Source organism: Typopeltis vanoorti, chromosome 14, assembly GCF_054136105.1.
Source record: "Typopeltis vanoorti isolate ZY-2024b chromosome 14, IOZ_Tvanoo_1.0, whole genome shotgun sequence".
Lineage (NCBI taxonomy): Eukaryota > Metazoa > Arthropoda > Arachnida > Uropygi > Thelyphonidae > Typopeltis > Typopeltis vanoorti.
The window spans coordinates 16,480,136-16,506,626 of NC_143562.1; the positions used below are offsets into that span (position 1 = coordinate 16,480,136).

General features: G+C 35.1%; 1 protein-coding gene across 5 annotated transcripts in view; it reads left to right on the plus strand.

The window, feature by feature from the left end:
- Positions 1-26,491, plus strand: part of kel (kelch protein) — a 181,102-nt gene that overhangs the window by 134,752 nt on the left and 19,859 nt on the right. For all 5 annotated transcript variants that reach the window (XM_090403590.1, XM_090403594.1, XM_090403592.1 and 2 more), the window contains one exon: positions 7,903-8,104. In XM_090403590.1, the coding sequence (XP_090259716.1) occupies positions 7,903-8,104 (202 nt within the window). The remainder of the gene's footprint in view (positions 1-7,902; positions 8,105-26,491) is intronic.

Consider the following 26,491-nt stretch of genomic DNA (forward strand, 5'->3'; position numbering starts at 1 on the left):
GGGGTGCCGATCACTAAAAAGGTTAAGACCCACTGGAGTAGATAGCTATCTTCTGGATACTCTTGAGCATTCTGCTCGAGATATTTGGGAGCATCACCCCAAATATGATACTAATATTTAGAACTCAGGTAGATTTTGGATTTATAGAATGTTAGTTTTGCAGAAGATGAGTAATATTTAGTTTTTGGAGACTGAATAGGCTGTGGATGTGATGTTTTTGTGCCAGGATAAGCTGAATGTGAAAGTCAACCCAAGAAGAGAACACTGATATTGGACTGAGAGAGAGTGGAGCAAGATCTTTCTTATGAGAATAAGATAAGATGGGATTTTGATAGCATTGAAATTCACTAGATTAGCTTCATTCTACTTGAGAAAGGCGAGGTGACTACTCATCTCCTCACCATTCTGTAAGTGATCTTGAAGCTTGGATCATTTGAATACTACAAGGTTTCTTGAATGAAGAAGAGGAATGGCAAATACAATCATCAGCAAGATCATAAATAGGATTTGAGCTTATCTACAGAGGTCTTTACATGAGGAAGAGAGTCATATGCCATGCAATGAATGACTAGACAGAAACCTGGCAATCCAGTTACAAAGAGAAGGAGAGATCATAAGATGAATAGCTTAGAAATATTAAGAGTAACCACATAAGTTTCTCTTAACATTTCCATGGCTTGTGGTCAGAGGTTGGCAAAGTTAGGTAGGAGATTTACCCTGGAGAAAGAGATCTCTAGGGCAGTTCTTCTAGTTTTGAGAGTAGCAGAATCAGTATTAGTGATCACAAATCAATTGGTGAGTCTTAAAGTAGTTAATTAGTTAGCCATTAATGACCCTTTCCATTATTTTTGAGAAGTGAAAGCTGCGGAATTATAGTTTGATGGCTGACTTTTATCCCTTTTTAAAGAACAGACTGAATAAAAGCTTGCTTCCATGCTGTTGGGTAGATGCTAAATGAGAGTGACTACTGTACTTGTAAAGGCAGTACAGGATGTATGTTAATTCTGGAAGATATGCTTTTAGTTGAACTGAAGGGATACTATCTGGATCAGGAGATTTATTAGTATTAAGACTACTGAGTAACTTTCTGATGTCCTTTTGACAAAAAGGTCAGAGGAAAAATGCCATGGGTAGTTTATGGCATGGTGAGACATGATTTACTTTGGTCATCTGTATAAAAGCTTGAGAAAAAGACTGATGCCAAGATGTCAACCTTATCTTTAAGTACATTTTATCCATAGAGTAAAATGGTGGTGGAACCTTTGGAAAGGACTAGAAAGCTTGATTGCCATTTGAATATGAGGCAATCTTTTGGAATCATTTGGCTGCTACAAATTTGCTGTAAATTTGTTGATTTTTTTTTTTCCATTTGTCATGGATCATTAGTGTATGCCAAGTGAAAAGCTGGAGTTTCAACATGAGCCAAACCAATGAACACATTTTAGGTTGCTTTGACACATTTATTGGAGAACAAGAGCTTAGATAAGGCTTTATGGTTTTGAGTGAAGTGGGAAATAAAGGTCCTTGTCCCAGCAAGAATAATTTCAATTATTTGGTCAGAGCAGGTGCTTGGATCAGAAGAGTGGAAACAATAATCAGATCAAGGAAAAGAGACTTAGCAATCCTGAAGATAATTCCAGATGGCACTTTTGTAGCATCATAGGATATATTACTATTAACACCAGACTTCCATGGAGTTAAAAGATTCATCACAGGATATGATATTGAAATTCACTAAAAAAAGGTTGATTCTGTAGGAAAAGAAATAAGGTTACAGTCATAGTTGCCAAGAAGAGAACAAATAACAAATATAATATTTATTTTGAGGAGAGCTAGTTAAGAAAGTCCAAGGTATCAGGAGAATGATGAAGCTTTTATACAGGTATCCCTCGATTAACACGGTTAATTAATCCCTTGATGTTACCATGTATGTCAAAATCCCGTTAATCAAATCTAATAATCAATGGTAAAAATTACAATTTGTCCATGATCGATTACTATATTAATAATTTGTAGGAAGCTGCGTAGGAGGAATGACGTCATCATGCTCACGTCACAAGGCTTGCGTGTTTTTGCAGCGTAGGTCGCGGTATATCTGAGAGATACATTCATTACTAGTATGTGTTAAATGCAATAAAACATCATGTACTAATTTGTACTGCAAATTAGTACATGATGGTACAAATTAAGTGGATATTGAATCCAACATTATTTCATAGCCGAATAGAGAAACTACAAGAGTTTCGTGCCGAATATATAGAAATTAAACATTTCGGCGGATGCAAGTATAAGCAACCTTATGGACAACTTGTAGTAAAGGTGGAGTAAGCGCCAGATCACTTTCCTTAGTATTTTCCATAATGTAAAGCACATCTCCTAGAGGACATGTATGATAAATAAGCTTTTGGCTCTCTATTTCAGTAATACATGATGGTTTATTTATTTTCAGTTACAATCTAGAAATTATTGAACAAAGAATAAAAAACAACTAAACCATACTATACTGACATCGGAGGTCACGGTATATCTCTCAGATACAATTTACTGTCAAATATCACAAACCTTTGCATAACACGTGTTTAAACCAAACTGAGAGCAAAAAACGGTGTGGAATATCACTCGTAACATATGAATGCACAGCTACTCATGACCTCCAAGCTATACACTGAATTGTGTAAGAATACTTATATTAAACATTTTGCATGTATCTGTCAGATCAGCTGTGGGCTTCGCAGGGAGGTGTGTTAATCAGAATTCATGCCACATATATCAAGGGATTGCCACAATTAATTTTGCCGCGTTAATCAAATCCCGCATTAAGCAAAACCACGTTAAGCAAGGGATACCTGTACTATTCTGGCAGGTGGGTGAACAACCTGTGTTAGATAGTTCTGCTTTCCCTTTTTGTTCTGTGAAGTTCTAAGACAAATAAGAATGGAAGCCATTATGAATGGTGAGATCGTCAAGGAAAATTTTCTCAATGGGTATTTAGATTATATATAATCAACTTTCAGACTTAAATAAAGAGGTCAGCATGGTCATCAGAATTAGGAGAGTGGTGAATGCAGTTAAAGAAAGGCAAAGTGAGGCAAGGAAATCTTGATTCAGAGCAGATGATATAAAGGAGATTTCTGTGTTAAGTAACCTTTGGCATTTGGCATCAGACCTGACAAGAGCATGTGTTGCACACTTCTTATGGAAGATATAATGCATAATGTTATTAAGAGAGCAAACATGTTAAATACAGTAAATTACATGAAAGTAGCACAAATATTTCATACTGCAATTAACAAGTATGTGTGGAACAAGCAAGCAATACAAAGAGACCAAATGCAAGGTAAATACAACAACTGATAATCAATGAAATGGATGCCATGTGCTAGAAGGATCATATCAAAGAAATAAAATAAAATCATTTCTGATATTTACATAGGATGAGAATCTCCCAGATTTTTGGGAAAGAGAGAGAGAATAAGAATTTTATATCGATATAAAAGGGCATCAAAACTTTCTTTGAAGTGATGTTCCTATTTAAAACTGCTCCTATGAAGGTGAGCATTATTCCAAAGGATGCTCTGTTTGGTATCAATACTATCTTGTGCAAGACCTAACTAAAAACTGTAAAATTACTAAATGCTTACTAATTTTTTTTTCCCCATAGAACAGCCTCATCTTTTCAAAGTATATTAGATTACATTCATAAGAAAATATGGTAAATGCTAGCTAGAGACAGAAGTGAAAGTTTATCTTTTGTAAATGGGAAATTAGAAATTTTGTTGATAGGAACATTTCTGGGTAGGAGGTTGAAATCTTTTTCAAGATTTTGTCTGTAGGATGGGAGATGGCAGGGATTGAAGTACCTTTTAGTGTAGGAATATATGGGTCAATTATCCACTGAATTTGATGATAAGCTGTAGCCATTTGATTCCATTAAAGTTTTGATAGTGAGAAGTTCTTGTTGTAAGGATAAAGGAGAAAAGTAAATGTTGCGTGCTGTATTAATTAAGAATTTGATAACTCCAGTTTTATGGAGGTACAAATGAGCAGAACTCTGATGTATATATCTGACAGTAAATATAGGTTTATGATACACAGTGGTTGATAAAATATGAGAGGCTGTGCAAGTAAGGAGGATATCTAAGAAATGTAAATTCCAGAAATCTCCTTTATCATGGTGCTGAATATAATGTAGGCTATTGATTTGATGCAGAAAAGTGGTCAGTTCTTACAACAAGAGGTTCTCACTATCAAAACTCTAATGGAATCAAGTGGCCACAGCCATTCATTAATACATTTTAATATGTTTAATACATTTTAACAAAGAGAAATAATTAAACTTCACGTTTAATCATTTCAATATTTTTGTCTCCATCTTCAGGAATACAATATTAAAATTATAGTAACATCATCAGCAACCATAGAGGTGTCCCTCATGGGACTTTAGCCTTCATATAGTCTAATATCATTTCTTCTGCTTATTGTTTCATTACAATTTTAACATTGTATTCCTGAAGTTGTCTCTGTGGTGGAGGCAAAATATTGAAAGGATTAAATCTGTTATTTAATTATTTCTCTTTGTGCTGTAGTTATTTCATTAAATTGTATTATGAGTGTAAACCAACACATAGGCCTAAATACTTGGCTACAGCCATTGTAAGATTCAACAGATAGTTGATTCCTAGTAGATTACCAAAGGATATTTCAATACAATGCAAGGTTCTAATTCCATATGTTTCTAGCATTTACAAATCTTGGAGTTTCATCTCACATCCACATATTTTGCTATCAACAAAATTTCTAATCTCCTGCTATCTACAAAAGATAAATTTTTGCCTCTATTTCAACTGGTGTTTACGAGATTTATTATGAGTATAATCTGACATACTTTGAATAGACAGACCATCATTTTTTTTTGGGGGGGGGGGATTTACAAGAATTAGTGAACATCATCATTAGTCAATATTACATAGAGTATCTTAAAATTCAAAGGTCTGGTCTTGCACAACATAGTATCAATAGTTGACACGATATCCTTTGGAATGAGACTCACCTTCTCCATAGGAGAAGCCATTAGAAGCCATGAGTTTTAAACATGAATATCTCTACAAGGTTACAGGGAGTATCCAGCTCAAATGTAGCCTTGACAGTGCCCTACTGCAAGTTATTACACTTGGATTTCATCCAAGTACAACATAGTAGTGTCGGCAGCAGTGGTGGAATTATCACCAGCTGGTCAGGAAGCCTCCTAAAATGTTACCAATAGGTTTGGTCCTCTATACTATCTAGCAACCATCCAGTGGAAACTGCTTTACTGATATACCTTCAAATAGAGAAAATGCTCACTTCCTAGTTAATTAATTACAACATGTTCAGTATTCACAGTACCAGAAGAAAATTTGGAAATACCATCTATCCTACCTGAAGAAGTAAAAATGGCTATCCAATGAAATGAAAATGACCGATCACCAGGAATTGATGGTATAAAAACCTGCTGATGCACTCTTTAAAGCTCTAGCAGAAAGTTTACTCTATATATATATATATATACAATTAAGGAAAGCACCTACTGAATGAAAAACATCAAAGACCATAATTCTGCATAAAAAAGGTAATAAGGAAGATATAAGTAATTACAGACCCATCTGTCTATTATCACACACACACACACATAAAATATTCACCAGAGTCATCCTAAACAGAATACAAACCTCCATCAACGAAAATAGCTGCAAAGAACAGGCCAGTTTCAAAAAAAGGCTTTTCAACAATAGACCACATTCAACTATCAAAGATGCAGAGAATACCAGATTCCACTTTGCTTTCTTTTTATAGATTTTAAAAAGGCATTTGCACTGTTGAACATAATGCAGTATTCCAAGCTTTAATAGAACAAGGAGTAGAAATAGCACTCTTTTTAATTACCCAATTAAAATTAACTAGAAGAGGAGTACATCAGGGCGATGTCTTATCACCTAATCTCTTCACATCTACTTTGGACATCATCATTCGGGATAAACATTGATGGTGAAATGTTAAATATCTTTTTATTCACCGACGATGTGGTATTAATATCTCACTCCCCTGAACTATTAGAATCAATGCCGAATGACATAAGCCGAAACTGCCAAAAAATTGGATTGGAAATACATCTGGACAAAACAAGATGGATGAAAATTGAATACTGTAAAGATCATACAATCACTCTAGAATCCCACACTGTCAAAAAAGTTGAAGATTACATCTGTCTAGGACAGTCTATAAAAATGAATAACGACATATCAAATGAAATAGCAAGGAGAAAAAGAGAACTGCCAAAACATAGACATAGAAATAAGAGCCCACCTTTCAATAGTCATCCTACCAGCATTAACTTATGGCAATGAAACATGGAACACAACTTTAAAAGAATAACAAAGCTTAATAACAACTCAACGTGCAATAGAAAGAAGAATATGCAATATAAATAAAATAGACCACGTAAGACACACAGAAATCAGGAAGAAGTTTGGACTCAAAGATGTAATAAAAGCAATCTATAACAGCAAAAGTAGATGGGCATGATATCTCGCCAGAACGAGAGACAACAGATGGACAGTCAGAGTAACAAATTGGTATCCGAGAGATACAAAAGAAAACCTGGAAGACCAGCCTTAAGGTGGGCAGACCCAATGATTAAGAAAGTTGGAAGAAAATGGAGAAGAAAGGCCCAAGACAGGAATAGCTGGACTCTTTACAACCTGCAGTCATGGAGAAATCCTTACTGAAATCACAGGTCCATCAAGGTAATGTTCAGTATACCTCAATGTCATTATCAGCATTGCATGTGTGAAGAAAGTTGGGAAAAACAAATCAGCAACTCTCCTCTGGAGACAAAATACAGCAGTAGCTACTTCATTCCTCCATTAAGTAGGGCAATTGTGTTTCACAATGTGATGAGTCATCTACTACCTGCAGGTCTAGTTGGTCTTTTTCTTCAACTAGGCAAGATATAAGACAAACAATACTTGCCTTCCCAATATGTGAAAAGAGTATGCAAGATTTCTTAAACTTTATGCTGTCATTATTATATGCTCCTTTTCCCAGTTTCATTTGCCTTTTTTAAATTCAATGTTGTTTTCTTTGTAATCTCTGGTTTCCTTTGCCTGAGATGTGAAAGTAATTGAAAATTTCCTAGGAAGATCATGGATAAGTCCAATTGTAGGATTACTAGCAATAGATTCTGGACAGGCATTTGTTACAGGATTTTTCGTTAGTGATTTTAGGGTTATATCACTCATGCTCAGTTATTACTTCATTTGTGAATTGAACAAGATAGTCACAAAATGGTGGAGTTGGCATTTGAATGGTAGAGGCCATGTATAGCTCTTTGTTACCTCTTAATACTCACTAGCTCAAAATAATAATAATAAATAAATAAATAAATAAAATAACATCATTAAGTTTGTGTGCAGTTAAGAAAAGGGATAGCTAGATTTTTCTCTCACAGAGCAGTGAGTGAGCAGAAAAGTTTGCCTGTTGAAGGAGTGAGTGCATCCAAAATTAGAATCCAAAGTGAGTGCCTGACAAAATTAACATAACCGTTCACAAAATGTAACAAATATCTCCATAAAAAGATATTCATTTCATTCAAAATTATTTAAGTTGATAATTTTCAGTTCTCTTGAGCATTAACCAGAATTAAGAGTTGAAAAATATTAATTATGAAATAAATATTATTCTCAGTACAATAAAATTATTTTTTAATTATAGATGTGTTCATATAAGAAAATATTTCTTTGATTTACAGCTAAAGAATACTAAATAAGTATTAGCCCTGGATTTATCTTATTTAGTGCTAAGACTTGTGCATTTCTTTCCCCTTCCAGTTTTAACTGATAATAAAATATGAAATTGCTTTTGTAGTGGTCTCAAGCTCCAAGTATGGAAGCACGTCGTAGTACATTGGGAGTGGCAGTACTAAACAATTTGATCTATGCTGTCGGTGGCTTTGATGGCTCCACAGGCCTTAATAGTGCAGAGTGTTATGATGTCCGACTTGGAGAGTGGAAAGTTGTGGCTCCTATGAGTACCAGAAGGAGCAGTGTTGGTGTTGGAGTCCTGAATGGTAAGTTTGCTATTGAAATATGTCAGTCAGGATATGCTAAAATAAAAAAATTTTAGTTGTGTATAACTAATTATCTTCTATGTTTTGTAAGTCATAAAAAAATTAATTTATAATGTTGGTCAGCAACAAGTAGTCATTTTACAGGGATGAGCTGAAATCAGGTTTTTATGGAGGTTCATGGGCTGCATTGAATTTAATTTTGACATAAACTCTGTAATAAATTATGTAATAGTCTATTATAAGAATATTATTTTTCAATTTTGAACCAGCTTATGTCCATGGTCTTTGGGGGATTACAGACTACTTATAACTACTGTTGCCGTTCAGAATTCATATGTTCTTTTTTGAGAATTATTATTTATTGCTTCAGTGTGAAATGATAGGCCTTTTTGAATTCTGCAATAAAACAAGTGATTGCAGAATCTGTAGCTTATTATTAGTACTGTGTATTTAGAAAGCTGAGTTACGAAAGTAGGAACCTGCTGATGTTATCTCTTTCAGAGAACTCAAGGCTGTAGTCATTATAGAGCATCTGGCAAGTAGCCTGTTTCACAGAACAGAGGTAAATGAGGAAAAGAAACAGATTCACTGCTTGGGTTTGGACTATAAAGGAGAGTTTCAACAACTGTTCATGTTAGCTTAACAGAAAATGGAGGATTGCTAGTCCTGGGAATAGTGCTCACGTAAACCACTGAGATAGCGATTGAAGTCACTGTGGGAGAGAGAGAGGGTTAATTACTCAAATTGTCCTCTTATGGCAGTCATCAAGAATTTTTATGGAAGTTTTCTCTGGTACACTTTTTTTATAGTATTCTAAGATTATGCAGATTTGGGATTTGTATAAAGGTAGCAGCTGGACAGGTGAAAATAAATACCGTGAGCAAAAAAGATTGAGCTGCTGGATGAGTGAGAGGTACTAATATAAAATTTTATATTAATACCTCTCACTCATCCAGCATTGATGTTGTAAGGAAAGCCATGGATGTTGTACTAGATGTTGTGTAGTGCAATAAAAAATCAAGCTGATGTTGAAAGTTTGCAGGAGGATTTAAATAAGCTGGTAAAATGGGCAAAAGAAAATGGATGTCAGTTCAATGTGGAAAAGTGTAAAGTCATGCATTTTGGGATTAAAAGATTACCAGCTGTGTACTACATCGATGGAAAGGTACTCCAAGAGATTGATGAGGCTAGGGACTTAGGGGTATTGGTAGATAGGGAGATGAAGTTCAGAGGACACATTGCTAAGGTGTCCAAGATTGCACATAGGATTACTTGGTTGTTGAGGAACACACTGACATCCAGAGATAAAGAGGTTATTATTCCCCTTTATAAAGCATTGATACTTCCACATTTGGATTACTGTGCTCAGGTCTGGTCACCTGGATTCCTTGGAGATCAGGAGGCTGTGGAGAGGGTTCAGAGAAGAGTGACCAAGTTGGTGAGTGATATAAAAAATACTCCCTACATTGATAGATTGAGAGCTTGTGGATTGCAGAGATTGGTTGATAGGCGAAGAAGAGGTGATATGATAGAAACATTCAAATTACTAAAAGGTTTTTATAGGATTGATGCAGGGGAAATGTTTCAGCTGTGTTGATAGTGATGGAAGAACAAGAGGTCATCTCTGGAAATTAAAGAAGAGCGTGGTTAACAAAGGTGTCAGAACAAGGTTTTTTGCCTGGAGGGTGGTGAATGAGTGGAATTCATTGCCTGACTTAGTTGTGAGCTCTTCGTCTGTAAATGAATTCAAGAAGAGATATGACAGATATTGTTTTGCTAGTTTGGGTCTCCCGCGATGAGTCTACTGACTCCATGGAGATACCCGTAATAATAATAATAATGTAAGGAAAGGCTGGGTAATTTCAGCCTAAGAAGAGGATCTGGGTAAGGGGCAATGAAATGCAAGTATATAATTTCTTGGTATCTTTAATTTATAGTATAACCAAGTGGAAAAACTTTCAACAACTAACTGTCTCTAATCCAGAGTATTTTAATAATAAGGTGTAACACCTTTTGGCAACTTGTATATGCAAATATGACTTCTGCATTACTTCAACCTTGGTATCACCTCTGGGCCTGGCTCCCACTGATGAGACCTCAATAAAGGAAGAAACCAGTCTGGGCAGTGACCCTTCCAATAATGCATAGCATCATACATCTCCGCAAGGAGATGTGATTTGCATTATGGGATACTAAGGCAAGTGATGTGAAGTCAATACCAACTTTACCATGAGTTGCCTCAATATCAATTAAAGATACCAAGAAATTATATACTTGGTTTAATCCTTTATCCAAAATACTTCAGGTGCACTTTGTTTGCTTACATTTGGATAAAGGATTAAACCAAGTATATAATTTCTTGGTATCTTTAATTTATAGTATAACCAAGTGGAAAAACTTTCAACAGGAAACAAAATGCAATCTTTCTATACAGGAAGGAAGAAAACAACTGTGTATTAGTTACTTTGAATATGATGTTGTCTTTGTCTCCATGGGAGAATGGCATAGAGATCTATATTTAAAACATTAGTTGTAAAATATCCTGAAGCATGGAAAGTTTGAGCTATAGATGTAGTGTATAGAGTTTAAGTTTAGTGATATTTTGTATCTGATAAAAGTATAGGTGAAAAACATTGCTCTGGGACATGGTAGAGAAATCTGCACAGAGGAAACCATGGACCATGACACTGAATGGTCAGGGAAGAAACTAGCTAGCCAATTACCAAAGGTAGAAAATAGACCACAGGTGCCTCAGTGCCAGATAGTACAGTTTTCTCCAAACCTTTCTAAGGCATGATGTGTCCAGGAGATGATCTGCTGAATATAGTAGTGGTCACCGATTATTGGCAGGCATCTAGTTGGTGAAGAAAGTAACTGTTAATGTCTTTATTCCATTATTTTAGAGAGACTGAGGTAACGACAATGGGAGAATAGTTTGTTGGCATCCATTTTTGGAATAGGCTAAATACATGCTTGATTCCATGATGTGGGATTGATATCTGGAGAGTTTGAAAGAGTGTAGAGATATAGGATAAGTATTAGTTCCAGAGTGCAACTTTGGAGTACAGTTGATAGGGGTATGATTCAAGACTAGTAGAGTTTTAAGTGTGCAGGATATGAAAGATTCTTTTGATGTCTTTCCGGACATATAATACATTGTTTCTTGTTTAATAGCAGGTATCTAGATGTACCACAGCAACTGCAGACAATTAACTACAGTTAGGGAATTATAAATAATCTGCTGATAGTCACTGGATTCAAATCAGCATTGTCACAGCACAAAGCAGTTATCGAAAACACAATACACTGCATTCAAGGTATATGGTTTAAACAATAAAAACTGTAATGTGAAAAGTGAAAACTAAAGTTCTAGTGATCATTCTTGGAGGTTAGAGGTAGCCTATGGAGCCATGAGTTGGTCTGTCTTCTCCAACATTTTGCATAAGTTAATGACACCCTTCTTGTTGAGATTAGACAAGTAAGTACTTAATTGCTGTTGACATCAAAAAAATAGATTTTTAGTGGCTTCTGTGTGATGTTGTTATTGTCTTCTATGTGTTCTTATCTGGAGGAGTGTGCAAAGCATGGATTACCAGACCAGAGTTTAATAATGATGACAGCATGTGTTTATGTTCCTCAAGGCACGTGTCTGCAGTTCTTCCTATATGTCCAAAATAGGTTAATTTGCAGACATCTGTCACTTTATACATTGGATTTACAGGCACCTGTCACTTTATACACATTTGTCCTTAGGAAAACAGACATTATCATCAAAAATTCATCAGTGTGTGTGTGTGTGTGTGTGTGTGTGTGTGTGTCCAGGTACTGTGATAGTACAACATGATTAAGTTTGCATTATTAATTTCTTGTTAACAGTTTTCTTCCAAATTAATCTGTTATTTGTCAGGACTAATACTGTCGGATCTTACATTTGATCTTCTAGGGCACTACTAACTGTATCAAGCCACCTGGATCTTGATCTTCCTCTGGGTCTTGTTTTTTCTACCACCTTAGCATCAAACACTTATTTTGCTAACCTTTCCTCTCCTTTTATTTTTGATATCATTCTATGATAATGCCATCTGCCCTAATATGTCCAGAGTTCCAGAATAATCTCACTTTTAAAGTATAGTATTTTAAGGTAGCAGATTTACTTCATTCAATTTCATGTAGAGTGTCTAGCACATGGTCCGGGAAGCTGCTTTTGCCTTACAGAACATTCCTAACGTAAACAAGTACAGAGGTAAAAACTTCCAGACATCTGGGTGACTATAATTTTGCATTTAAATCAACAAAAAGACAAAGCCACTTAGATATTTGAATGCATGCATGATTTTCTGTAATCTTGTTCAAATTACTTTGTTTACCTTGTTATCTTTATCATTGAAAACGTCCCAGTTACTGTTAGGGAAAACATTTCAGTAATCTGGTTATATATTTATAATATAATGTCAAACAGAATCTCCAGACAGGGGAGATATGTCTTATTTTTTTATGTGGCTCCTATCTATGAAAGGTTTTTGTAAACCTATAGTACATTCCTACTGGGCTAAGAATGTTTTGTGGGAAGCTTTTGGTATTGAGACCACATTATAATGTAAATAAAAAGTTTAATAAAAATAAGCAATTATAACCCTACAAGTTTCATAAGGAGTCAGACTTACATCATTAGGGATACTAGTGCAAAAAAAGTTTTACACAATAAAAGACTAGAAACAATTAATTACACATTTTATGATTATGCAATTACACAATTACTTTGTAATTAAATTAATTACACAATTTAATAATAATAAATTATCATTACATTTCTTTATTAACAGATATAACCAACATGTTTACATAAGCACATGTTGTGGAGGAGATATAAAGAAGTGGCTATTCTCAGAATGATTGGCTGAAGCAGCAAAATGAAATCCTCTAGAATTTTGCAGTTATATGACTAGTGGAAGAAAGGATAAATATGGAAGACTGACTTTAGTTGCTAGAGATGTCACACAGGTCACATTTGCTGAAGTTAAAATGAAAACATTGAATGAGTATTTTGTTAGTGTATTTCAGAGTTGAAGGTTTGGAGAAGTGTTGAATAACAATAAAAAAGAAGAGGGAAGGGAACATCAGCAGTTCAGGAATCTGAAGTTTAAGTAAGTTTGATGTTAAATAAGGTTGTTGACTGAATGGATATTGTCATGTACAATAAAGGAATTCTACAAGCGACAACAGAAATAGTCCCAGTGGATAGTGCATGCCACTCTAAGTCCGTGGTATCAAAGTATAGGTCAATTTATCATGTGTAGTGGTCTGAAAGTGTTAACATTTGAGATAGAATACAACTTGGATTGATGACACACACACACACACACACACACACACACACACACACACACACACACACACACACACACACACACACACACACACACACACACAATACTTTTTCTTGATTTTGCAAATTGCTTGATAGAATATCACATGAAATTGAGTAAGATGGGTAGTAAAGTTGGTAGACTGACAGAAATGGAAAACCCTGAAAGGGAAGTGGTAATGTGGTATCACTGGTGCGTGATAATGTGGTGCATTGTTGTTTAAGCTATATACTGTATATATCAATGTATAGTTCAAGGTTTGAGAGATGTTTAGTTGCTTGTTGATGGTGCAAAATTTGGGGGTGGAGGAAAACAATTTCAGGAAGCTCTGATGTGATGTGAAGAGGATTTGAATAGGTTGATACATTGGATAGATGAATGGGAATGTCAGCGTTACCAAGTATAAAGTCATGTGCTCTGGCCAGAGAAGATGGAATAAGGTGTACCTGATGAACTTTTTACTAGGAGGTGGAAGCAAGGGATCTTGGGACTGTTGATAGAGAGCAAGTTCAGAGGACATATTACAAAAGTCAGATGATTTGTCTGTGTCCTCATTGCTTCCACAATGAGGACACAGACAAGTAGGGATAAAGAAGTGATAGTTCCATTGTGTAAGGATTTTTGTGCAACAGTCTGGTCATTTGGATATCTGTGTGATAATGAAACAGAGAGAGAGAATGAATACAGAGACAAATGGATGAATGAATAAATGGCATATGTTACCAGAATGGGTATCATATGCTCCAACACTCAATGTTTTCAAGATACGTATGGCATCTATTATTGCCTGTTAGTTTGGCATCACATAGTTTAGTTTTTTTGACATCATAGAGGCCTTGGATATAATAGTAATACTAATATTATGTAATTGCCTAAATCTGCATGCAGTCAGAAGAGTGTTCCACACTTTTGGTAAGGTAAATGTAATGGCACAGAAGTTTGATTTCATAACTTTGTACATCTATCAGATAATTGAATCACTTATAGAAATCACAAATCTATTATCCATTTATGTCTCCCTAACTTGTATAACTTATGAGATATTATCCCGTTCAAGTTTAGACACTGATTGTTCCTCATATTGTTATTTTTAGGAAGGAGATGACAACATGAATATGATATAATACTTAAAATAATTGAATTATTTGTCAAAGTCAAATTGGTATCATCCTGGAATAATGCACAGGTCTAAGAAGATACATGCATTCACTCATTACATAAGCGAGAGAGAAGTTAAGAAACAAAGCAACAAGGCATGATGTCCTAAATTGTGCCTTATAGTGGATGTGATTGCATGCTCTTGGGCTTGATAACCTGAGAATGAGTATTTCACAGATGCAAGGCATTTATTTGCATCTACATTTGAGATCAGGATAGTTTTCAAGACATAGGGCAGATTCAATTTCTGTAAAGCAAGGCAGCCTTTTTCTAGCAGATTCTCTTAATGATATCTAAAGCATGCCCACAAATGCTGAGCAGTCATACTGCTAATACCAGATGTAGTCTTAGCATTCAGAGATTCTGATGTTGGATTTCCTGCCTACTTATATGCCATAAGATACACTACTGCTTGGGCAGTGTATCTTATGCCTGCACTCGTTATTTCTGTGAGATATGAAATGTTTATTGGCATGTGTTCGTGGTGAACTATTTTTTTTGTAAATCTTATTTTATTTTGTTAAAATGACATATATTTATTTATTTATTATAGATACAAGGCTGAATTATGATGAGTGTCACTGTTGAAAATATGAAAAGAATTATATTTTTTCAATTATCGTTACACGAAACAAATGCACTGCGATCTAACGCCGATATTCGTTTGCACTTGTCATTGCTATTGATACAAAACTTTTATTATTGGTGTTTGTTCGTGATGAGGATGAAATATTTTTAATAAAGTAATTTTTAATATGTAAAGTTATTTATTAATAAATTTGTCACTGATTAGAGATTTTTTTTTGTATATGCAGCACACCCACTTAAAATTTTCACAAGTCACCACTGGGCTTGTCTCTATTCCGTGCTGCACCAATCCAGACTTATCAGATTTGTTGTGAAGAATATAAGATTGATGTTCTTGTATTCTTTTTTCTATAGAGCATCCAGTTTGTCCAAAGTATGACAGATTGCAGTTACAAGGAACTTGATATATACCAGGCAGAGACATAGTTGAGTGTTTATCTTGAGAAGAGGGGAAATAGGTGGATATTTTGTTAATAGGGATATAAGTGGCTGTTAAATCATATTTCTTCACAATTCTTGGTTCTGAAATCCCGGAAATATATGGAATTGAAACTCGATGTATTGATTCTTTGTTGTTCTGGATTGGATTGTAGGAATTGAACAGATGTTGTGTAGTTTTTTTGGAGAAGCCATTTAATTTCATGTGATTTGATGGTTGAAAGTTCTTTCTGTAATTTATGGGGAGTTGTGCAATTAGTTCTAGCTTGTCGAATTAAACATTTTATGATTCCTGTTTTTTGATAAGGATGATGGGCAGATTGTTTGAGAATGCAACGTCCAGTAAAAGTGGGTTTTCTGTAAACTGTTGTTGTCAGAATACCTGAAGGTGAGCAGATGAGGAGGATGTCTAAAAAGATAACTTGTCTTTTTTCAATCTCCGTGGTAAACTTAATACAAGGATGTAAGAAATTCATTTTGGCTAAAAAGGAAAGTAAGGAATCTCTGTTGTGAGGCCACACTGAAAAGATGTCATTTATACATCTAACCCAAAAGGATGGTTGAGGGAATATAGATGAAAAAATAGGATGTCTTCTAGATGTACCAAATAATTGGCTAAAGCAGGTGAAAGTGGATTTCCCATGGCTGTTCCTTCCACTTGGTTATAGAATTTGTTTTGACACAAGAAATATCCAGAGTGCATCACTAAATCGAATAATTTTACGATATCTTGTAGGAATATGTCAGCAAGTAATTGTAAAATCTCTTTGAGAGGTACATTAGTATATAGAGATTCTAACATTGAAGCTCATCATAGGATCAGTAGGTTGTAATGAGATATTTTTTAATTTATTTAAGAAATCTGAAGAGTTTTTCAAAAAAGAGCGTGATTTGCCTATATGTGATTTCGCTAAATATTTGGCTGTGCAATAAGTAGGTGAATCAATACAGTCAACTATAGGATGGAGAGGAATGTCTGTCTTGTGAATTTTTGATAGACCATAAAATCTAGGAGGTCTTGCAAAATGTGTTTTTAACCTTTCTGTCGTGTCTGCATCTAAACTTATCGCCTCATCTAGAAGGAAATTTAATTTCTTCAGTTGCCTGTTAGTGGGTTCGTGATCAAGTTCTTGGTATGTTGAGCGATCTTGAAATAAAAGAGAAATTTTTCTTCTGTAGAGAATCCATAATTACTGTCGCTTTTCCTTTGTCTGCTTTAGTGATAACAAGGTGACTGTTGCTTCTTAAGGAATGTAGCTTTTTCTTTTCAGAAGGAGATATATTGGAAGGAGGAAGCTTGGCTTTAATTAGCATAGAAGCAACTTCTAGGTGGAGAGAATTAGCCTTTTTCTGGAGAGATGACTAAGGTTCTGTTCGATGTTAACCAGGAAATCTAAATAAGGAATCTTTTTAGGGACTATAGTAAAATCATGTCCTTTTGAGAGTGACCAGACACGTTGACGACCCAATTATCTGGAACATGGAAAGGCTTGATTTGTCTAGAAACAAGGACATCCAATTTGCGGTTTAGATGTTGATTCTGTTTTTTATATGAACGTTGTATAGAGCGTTTAGCCACATTAAGAACTATGTGGAAAGTTGTGGAGACGTTTAAGTTTGTGGAGATAAAGGTACGGAGATCAGCAACTTGACGAATGTTAATAGCAAGATCATGTTTAGCTGCTCTGAGTTGATTATGGATTAAAGCTAAGCTGGTGTTCTTGTAGATTTTTTGAGTTCCAGGAGATTTGATGGTTTTATTTTATCTTAGCGAAGTTAGGAATAATCTAATTATCGTGGCATTTTTTCAGAAAAATTATCCTCGCTCGTAACTTACCTTATTACAGATAGTTTACCTATTTTACCAGTTTTTTTTGTAAAGTTTTCCCCATGTAGGAATAGAATTCTATTCTTGAGAGACACTTGTGACATTAAATTAAGAATTATAAACACATTAACACAAGAATATTTTAATGTTTGCCAAATATTTCAGTCTGAAATGAACAGACTATCCTCAGTGGCTTGATAGGAACAGTTTTTACAGGCTGGAATACAAACAGTTGATCGTTCAAAAGTAGACCGAGCTATGTGATGTTACATTGCTAAGCATTAAAGAGAGGTAAATTTCATGCCAAGCATTAAAAGCCTCAACACTCTCTTTGAATAGGCATTCGGATTTATAGCGACATCTGTGTAGAAGGCGAGTCTTGGACCAGAGAATGTTGTGGCTTGTCTCTATCCTGTGCTGCACCAATCCAGACTTATCGGATTCGTTGTGAAGAATGTAAGATTGATGTTCTTGTATTACTTTTTTCTATATAGTGTCCGGTTTGTCCAAAATACAACAGATTGCAGTTACAAGGAACTTGATAATACACCAGGCAGAGACATAGTTGAGCGTTTAACTGTACCTATCAAGATTTAGCACTTATCTTTAGAAGAGGGGAAATAGATGGATATTTTGTTAATAGGGATATAAGTGGCTGTTAAATCATATTTCTTCAGAATTCTTGAAATTGGTTCTAAAATCCGGGAAATATATGGAATTGGAACTCAACATATTGATTCTTTGTTGTTCTGGGTTGGATTGTAGGAATCGAACAGATGTTGTGTAGTTTTTTTTTCACCGAAAAAACTACACAAAAGTCTACACATCCTCTTCTGCTGATGTGTCCGTTGTTCTTCACAGAGGTGAAGAACAATGGACAAATTAGCAGAAGAGGATTCATACCCAATGGTGAAATGTGCGGAAGAATCTTCAGAGGAGCAGACCTTTATAAACAACCCGGGGCTTAGCTGGTACCAGCTGTCGGTACCTGGTTATACCTAGCGTTACAAGGAAAATTAAATGATTCAATCCTCTGACAAAGGGAAGCAGCTTTGTCAGTACTGACACAAGGTTGAAGTCTCATGATGACGGTAAAGCTTGTGATTAGAAAATTGCAGATGCCAATACAGTTTATTGTGTGGTGTCCCTTAAATGGGACAGAGGTGTGAAGAATCTCCTGGTTCAAAATGGTGTGTTCATTAAAACTAGAAACCCGGAATGCCAGAATCCTGAATGAAGCAGGTAAGCTAAGAAATGCTATCCAAGAAATGAAAAGACTTGAAATTGGGATTTTAGGAATGAGTGAAGTTAGGTGGCCAGGATCAGGCAAAACTCAAGTTAATGACATGACAGTGTATCACTCTGGAAGTAGTGAAAACAACCAGATGTTGTGTAGTTTTTTTTTTCACCGAAAAAACTACACAAAAGTCTACACATCCTCTTCTGCTGATGTGTCTGTTGTTCTTCACAGAGGTGAAGAACAATGGACAAATTAGCAGAAGAGGATTCATACCCAATGGTGAAATGTGCGGAAGAATCTTCAGAGGAGCAGACCTTTATAAACAACCCGGGGCTTAGCTGGTACCAGCTGTCGGTACCTGGTTATACCTAGCGTTACAAGGAAAATTAAATGATTCAATCCTCTGACAAAGGGAAGCAGCTTTGTCAGTACTGACACAAGGTTGAAGTCTCATGATGACGGTAAAGCTTGTGATTAGAAAATTGCAGATGCCAATACAGTTTATTGTGTGGTGTCCCTTAAATGGGACAGAGGTGTGAAGAATCTCCTGGTTCAAAATGGTGTGTTCATTAAAACTAGAAACCCGGAATGCCAGAATCCTGAATGAAGCAGGTAAGCTAAGAAATGCTATCCAAGAAATGAAAAGACTTGAAATTGGGATTTTAGGAATGAGTGAAGTTAGGTGGCCAGGATTAGGCAAAACTCAAGTTAATGACATGACAGTGTATCACTCTGGAAGTAGTGAAAACAACCATCAAAACAGAGTTGGAATAATATTAAACAAAGAAGTCAATAAGCCACTGTTGAGCTTCATCCCCTACTTAGATAGGATGATGTTATTAAAACTGAAAGTTCAACCACTAGATGTTAATCTTATACAGGTCTATGCCCCTACTGCTGACAAGAGTGATACTGAGATCGAAGAATTTTTTGATCAATTAAAAGAACTAGTGAAAAATGCAAAAAAGCATATTAGCATCGTCATGGGTGATTTCAATGCCAAAGTTGGTAAAGGTAGGAGTGGAGATGTAGTTGGCAAACGTGGACTGGGAACAAGAAATGAGAGAGGCGACCCTCTTATTCAATTCTGCCAGGAAGAGGAGCTAATAATCGCAAACACATGGTTTAAGCTACCGTCCCGAAGGCTGTATACTTGGCGATCACCACAGGATAATAATGGGAATATAGTCAGAAACCAAATTGATTACTTGCTAATTAATCAATGATTTCGAAGTTTTATAAAGAGTATAAAAGCCTATCCTAGTGCAGATATTGCTTCTGATCATAACCTACTGGTGGCAGAGTTAAAACTTAGACTGAAAACTATACTTAAGAAACATCAACAAAAAAAGGTTTGATTTAGGAAAATGAAAAAACACAGAGATAAGAAACAAATTGAGTCAAGATCTGAATCAAGATTTAGCACTTATCAAGAATGATGACATCATGAGGGTTAATGAATCATGGGACAAATTAAAATCTGTCTTCATAGAGAAATATACCAATACCCCTTGTGTCCTAATAGAGCAGTAAAAAGAAAGATTGGATAATTGATGAAATTCTTTCTCTCATGGATCAACGCAGATCATATAAAAATCATAGTCCAACAAAATATAAAGAGGTTCAGAAAATTATTAAATGCAAGATCAAAGAAGCAAAAGAAATCTGGATGAATGAAAAATGTAAAGAAATAGAAATTCTATAGGAAAAGCATGACAATTTTAATCCGCAAAAAGCTGAAAGAGACATCAGGTATATTTAAGAAAAAACAATTCTGTATCTTTCGAAACAAAAAAAAAGGGAGAAATAATATCCGAAAAGGATGACAAAATACAAGAATGGGCGAAATATATAGAACTCTTTACTGATAACAGACAGAACCCAAAAAATACTTATGAACATATGGAAGGTCCATGCATTCTAAGATCAAAGGTAGAATGTGCACTAAACTCAGCTAAAAATGGTAAAGCCTTAGGCCAGGATAGAATACCAGCAGAAATAGTAAAGTTATTAGAAGGTGACAACATTAATATGTTAGTAAAGCTATTTAATAAGATCTATGATACAGGCATAATCCCTCAAGACTGGTTACAGTCTACCTTCGTCATGCTACCTAAAAAAGCAAATGCAAAAACTTGTAATGATTATAGAATGATCAGCCTAATGAGTCACGTTCTCAAAACGTTTCTGAAAATAATTAAAAAAAAAAGAATATACAGAAAATGTGAAGACACCATCAGCGATACCCAATTCAGCTTTAGAAATGGTTTAGGAACAAGAGAGGCTCTTTTCTGTTCTCAGATCTTATTCCAAAAATGTATTGGCCAAAACAAGGAAATATTCATTTGCTTCATCGACTTCGAGAAAGCATTTGACAAAGTCCAACATGCTAAAATGATTGCACTATTAAAAAGAATTGGATTAGATCAGTGGTCGCCAAAGTGGTTGATATCGAACCACAGGGGTCGATATAACATTGTTAGGGGGTCGATAGAAAAATATAAGACATCATTGTACGGGTAATATTTAATTTGGTTAACTTGGATTACCTCCATCCTGAATGACAACGCAATTAAGAGTGAATTGTGGGAACAGTGACATGAATAGGACCCATAAGATGGAGCAAGGTCATGAAAATAGTTACAGAGGCCAAAATGACGTATTTACCAATAAATGGATGCCGGTGGTTCCTGCCCAGTCGGAAGCGAGATTGCAACACGTGCGCGGTTGCTTATTTACTTACACGTATTCGATCCCAGTCTCATTTTTGAGCATCGACATACAAGTGAGTGTTAATGTTCTAAAGTTCATCAACATACATATTATAATTCAATCATTATTCATTCACGAACTAAATTTCTCTATGTCGAATTGAGCTGGGCTAGTAGTTTTGTACATCCTATAGAAATATGTGAGTATTTCTATAGGACGTACAGGTATATCCAGGTATATTATCTAGTCTTATTACTTTTGCTTACTGACTTCAATTGTAATTATTTTGTTACAACCCCAGTAATCACAATGGCAGCTTCAGATCCTAAAAAGAAATGCAGACAATATTCTAACGAATATTGTCTGCATGTAAGCCAATATAATAATATATACAGTACTATATTATACATACAATAAACACTGTAACTATAAAATAAACAATCTAAAAACTCGCATAAGTGTCTTTTTTGCTTGTCCTATTATAATTACGTAATAGTAAAATAGAGGGGGTCAATAAAAAGTCGAGAAACTCTTGAAGGGGTCAATGGTCAAAGAAGTTTGGCGACCCCTGGATTAGATGGTAAGGACATCAGGATCATTGAAAACTTATATTGGAACCAAAAGGCATCTGTTCAAGTTGATGACATTATTACAGACTCCATTAACATCAAATGAGGAGTGAGGCAAGGATGCGTGCTGTCATCTCTTCTTTTTACATATACTCAGAAGCCATGTTTCAAAAGGTCTTGAAAGGAAGAAAGTAAGGGATTAATGTAAATGTTGAAATCATCAGTAACATCCGATATGCTGATGACACAGCTCTCCTGGCTGACAATATTCAGGATCTTCAAAATCTTCTGGAACTAGTGAATGAAGAGAGTGAAAAATGGGATTAAAAATAAATATCACCAAAACTAAATTCATGGTTATAAGCAAGAAACCAATTCTTAATTCAGCACTTTCTTTCAATGGAAAACAAATAGAAAGAGCAGCAAAGTTTATATATCTCGGATGCTGGTTAAATGAAGATTGCAATCCAGAAATGGAAATAAAAGTTAGAATTGAAATGGCAAGAGAAAATTTTCTCTTGATGACATCAACACTGTTTAACTGCAGTTTAAATTTAGAGCTTAGAGTACTCATGGTTAAATGCTATGTATGGTCTGTACTGGTGCAGAAACTTAGACCTTGAAGATAACATCAATAAAAAGACTTGAAGGAGAACGTGGTTATACAGACGAATGTTAAAAATCCCATGGACAGCAAAAACGTGCAATCAGGAAGTACTGGAAATGGGGAAATCACGTGAACTTTTAGATACCATAAAAAGAAGGAAAATTACATATCTTGGTCATCTACTTCGTAATCAAAAATATAAGATACTTCAATTGATTATAAAAGGGAAGATAAATGGAAGAAGGAAGACGAAGAAAATTTTGGCTGGCAGACATAAGACAGTGGACTGGCATGAACTCTGTGAGAGCCTTCTCAGAGGGGGTTGAGAATTGCTCAAAATTTGTCAAGGTGGTCGCTGGCCTCCGATAGGAGATGGCACTCGAAGAAGAAGCTGAGGCAGCACCTCATTCTAAGGAATTCCACCTTGAAAGAACATCATACAAAAGTTATTGTTTAAATAACCCTTTATTGCTATGGAGGGGGTGCTTAAGGGTCAAAGCTGTATAACTGAGAGAAGACCTCCACATAGCCTTTAAAGGAATGCAGAGAACCGACCAGGGCTTCTGACTTAAGGTCCAAATCCTCACCTTCTCGTGGTGCACCCTGTTGGGTATCTACCTGGATACATAACGAACAAGGATGGGCTGGCAATTTGGGATTTAGCTGACCAAATTGTATTCTTATTGGCTTAAACCAATATAGAAAATGATGGTACAACATGACAAAATTTCATGCCGGCTGGGGCATCGCCCGGTTAAACAAGGCCCCCATTGTTTTTGCCAGGGAATCGGGAACAAATCTTAAAACACACCCCAATTCAACATCACCAGAGTTAAAGATCAGTACTATCAACGTAAGAAGCCTGAATGGCAAAGAAATGGAGCTAGCTGAGGAATTAGATAAGTACCAGATCGACATAATAGGGGTGACTGAAACGAAAAAGACAAAAACTGGTGTTGGATCCTATTTCGTCTTAACCCATACTTTGAATCCGACATGTTAGTCACTACAATGTTCTTAAACAAAAAAAAAATAAGTTGTTAGTTGATTTCTAATCCAAATATAGAGAAAATTTGTATTTATTGACTGTGCCACTCTATATCTAAATTAGTCCAAGAATTGAAGTAAAACCAACTCTCAACTATTTCCCCTTAATATGTTATTATTATGTATACAGGCCGAGTTTATTTAACTTATTTAATTCACCCGCTTTGGTTCGAATATTTTATGAACGGTGCAGTAAAAGAGATTCAGGCAATATTCCTATGCGGAGATATGTGTGTGTTTCTTCCTAGAACATCCCTATATTAACAGTAACTATTGTGGAGATTAGCTGGAGTATGGATTTAAGAGTGTATACTTGTGAAGAAGTGTTACTGCCCTTTTATTGTATTTGGAACTTAAGTAACTATGAGATATTAATGATTACTAAGGAACTTTTAGATCAACAAAACTAAGATTTAATTTAGGCTTACAATTTATACACTTTAGTTTAAATCACTGAATAAGGTATTATAAACATTTTAGCTCATCTGGTAATACAGTCATATAGTTTCAGGCAATGGTTAATCTGTTGTCTGAAATTACAAAATTTCCCTTACAAAATTCATTTAACTATTTAATAAAGTTCAATGATATAAAGTTCCTTAGTAATCATTAATATCTCATAGTTACTTAAGTTCCAAATACAATAAAAGGGCAGTAACACTTCTTCACAAGTATACACTCTTAAATCCATACTCCAGCTAATCTCCACAATAGTTACTGTTAATATAGGGATGTTCTAGGAAGAAACACACACATATCTCCGCATAGGAATATCAATAGTTGGATGATTCTTACCGGTAATCTTCGTTGTTCATCAACTTATATACGTACATTTCTTATAACTGTATAGACTTAAAACAATTAACAACACTCATTAAAACAAATCTTCTTAGTAATAACTGAATAAATTAATGGTTGCAATTCAAATAGTTAAACGTTCTTGCTCAGATCAAAAGGTTTGTACTATCTTTGACATCACTTGACCAATTTAGTATTCTACCAATAACTCCTGAACTAAGATAACACACAGTAATTCTTTAACTTGAAGTTTTTACACACAATTGCCTATACTTCTGGCATTTAATTAATCTTTTAGGCACTATATCTCTTAACACAGCTATCGTTTAAATTCAACCTTGCTGCCTCTACTTATTCTCTTAGTTACTCCATGCTAAGCTTCAAGTTTCCATGTGTCCCCGAAAAGTCGGTCCTGAATTTAAATGTCAACTAATAATAAAGTATAGCTAGTCATCCAGTTGTCACCTTGCTATCTTCCGTTGCTTTATTTGTTGTTCTACAACTTACTAGCTAACTCGCTCCTCGACTAGTAAACTTTAATTAGCTACTTGAGTGACTCGCTGTTATCGCACTCTGATTCTCCGAATGAATCATTTTCTCTGTTCTTCGCTTATATATCCCTTCTTCCCGCCGAAATTATTCTCGTGCTCTATTCTATTAAAATCCATTTCCAGCCATTCAATACCGATCTGCCACGCTCTGTTCTAAACTCGTGCTAGCTATCTTACATACATCTCCATGACAACCAAACAAAATATAATAAAACTGAGGTATTGCGCAACGTTATACCTCTACATTTAGGAACAAATAAAGAATATTTACACTTCAATTAATATGCAGTTAAAATGTTGGATACAAATTCTTACAATATTAACATAGCAATAAATAAATAAACTTAATAATATTCTAATACAGAGTCTTTTCACTATTAATACATATCCTTGATTAAATAATTAAATATCAAATAAACTTAAAAGTAGTTATATGAATATTAATTTATAAACAAATGATTTACTTTAAATAATATTTACAAGTTTTGCTTATGTGATGGAAGATCATGTTGGATTCTGAAGTAAATATTAATTACTCAAATCTCTCTATATTCAGAATCCAACACTGGTGAGATCTTTCTGAGCAATAAATACAAAATGTTATATTCAGGCAATGGCAATGACAATCAAGGAAAAGAAGGGGTAGCCATGGTATTCAACACTAAATACGAGGCTAATCTTCTTGAATGGCAGGCAGTCTCAAGTAGAGTGATGTGGGCAAATATTAGAATGGGAACTGGACAATAAGACTTATTTGTGCCTATCGTCCCACAGAAGGCTTTACTAAGGTAGAAGTGGAGGAATTTTTTAAGGCTCTACAGAAAGCTACTTACACAATGAAAAAGAAATAGTTGGTATTGTTGGGGATCTAAATAGCAGAGTAGGAAGTGATTGTCAGACATACAAAAATGTTCTGGGAAAATTTGGAGAAAAGAGCAAAGCTAATAATAATGGCAAATACCTGTTGGATTTCTGCTCAGGACATAGACTGGTTATTACTAACACCATATTCCAACATAAAAATGTGCACAAATTCACATACAGAGAAGAGGCAAGGAATAACAAAAGTCTCATTGACTATGTTATTGTTGATAGTGATGTTTTCTCCCTGGTGCAGGACACCAGAGTGTACAGAGGATTTGAAATTGGAAAGTGATCAATATTTAGTCTTGAGCCAGATAAACTTGAATTTCATATTGAAAAGAATGATATGTAAGAAAGTTTTAAAGCGAATAAAAGTTGAGCGGCTGTCAGATGTGAACTGTAGACTAAAATACACAAAGATTATTGAAGAAAAAATGAATGAGTTTTAAAACAAGAACCAAACCTTGGAGACTCAGTGGCAAACTTTGAAGAAAACCCTGATTGATTCAGCTAGAGAGGCATGTGGTGAGGTTGTCTGCAAGCATACAAAAATCCAAACTTCATGGTGGACACAAGAAGAGGCAGTGAAGGAAAAGAAGAAAGCATATCAAAAGTTCCTCG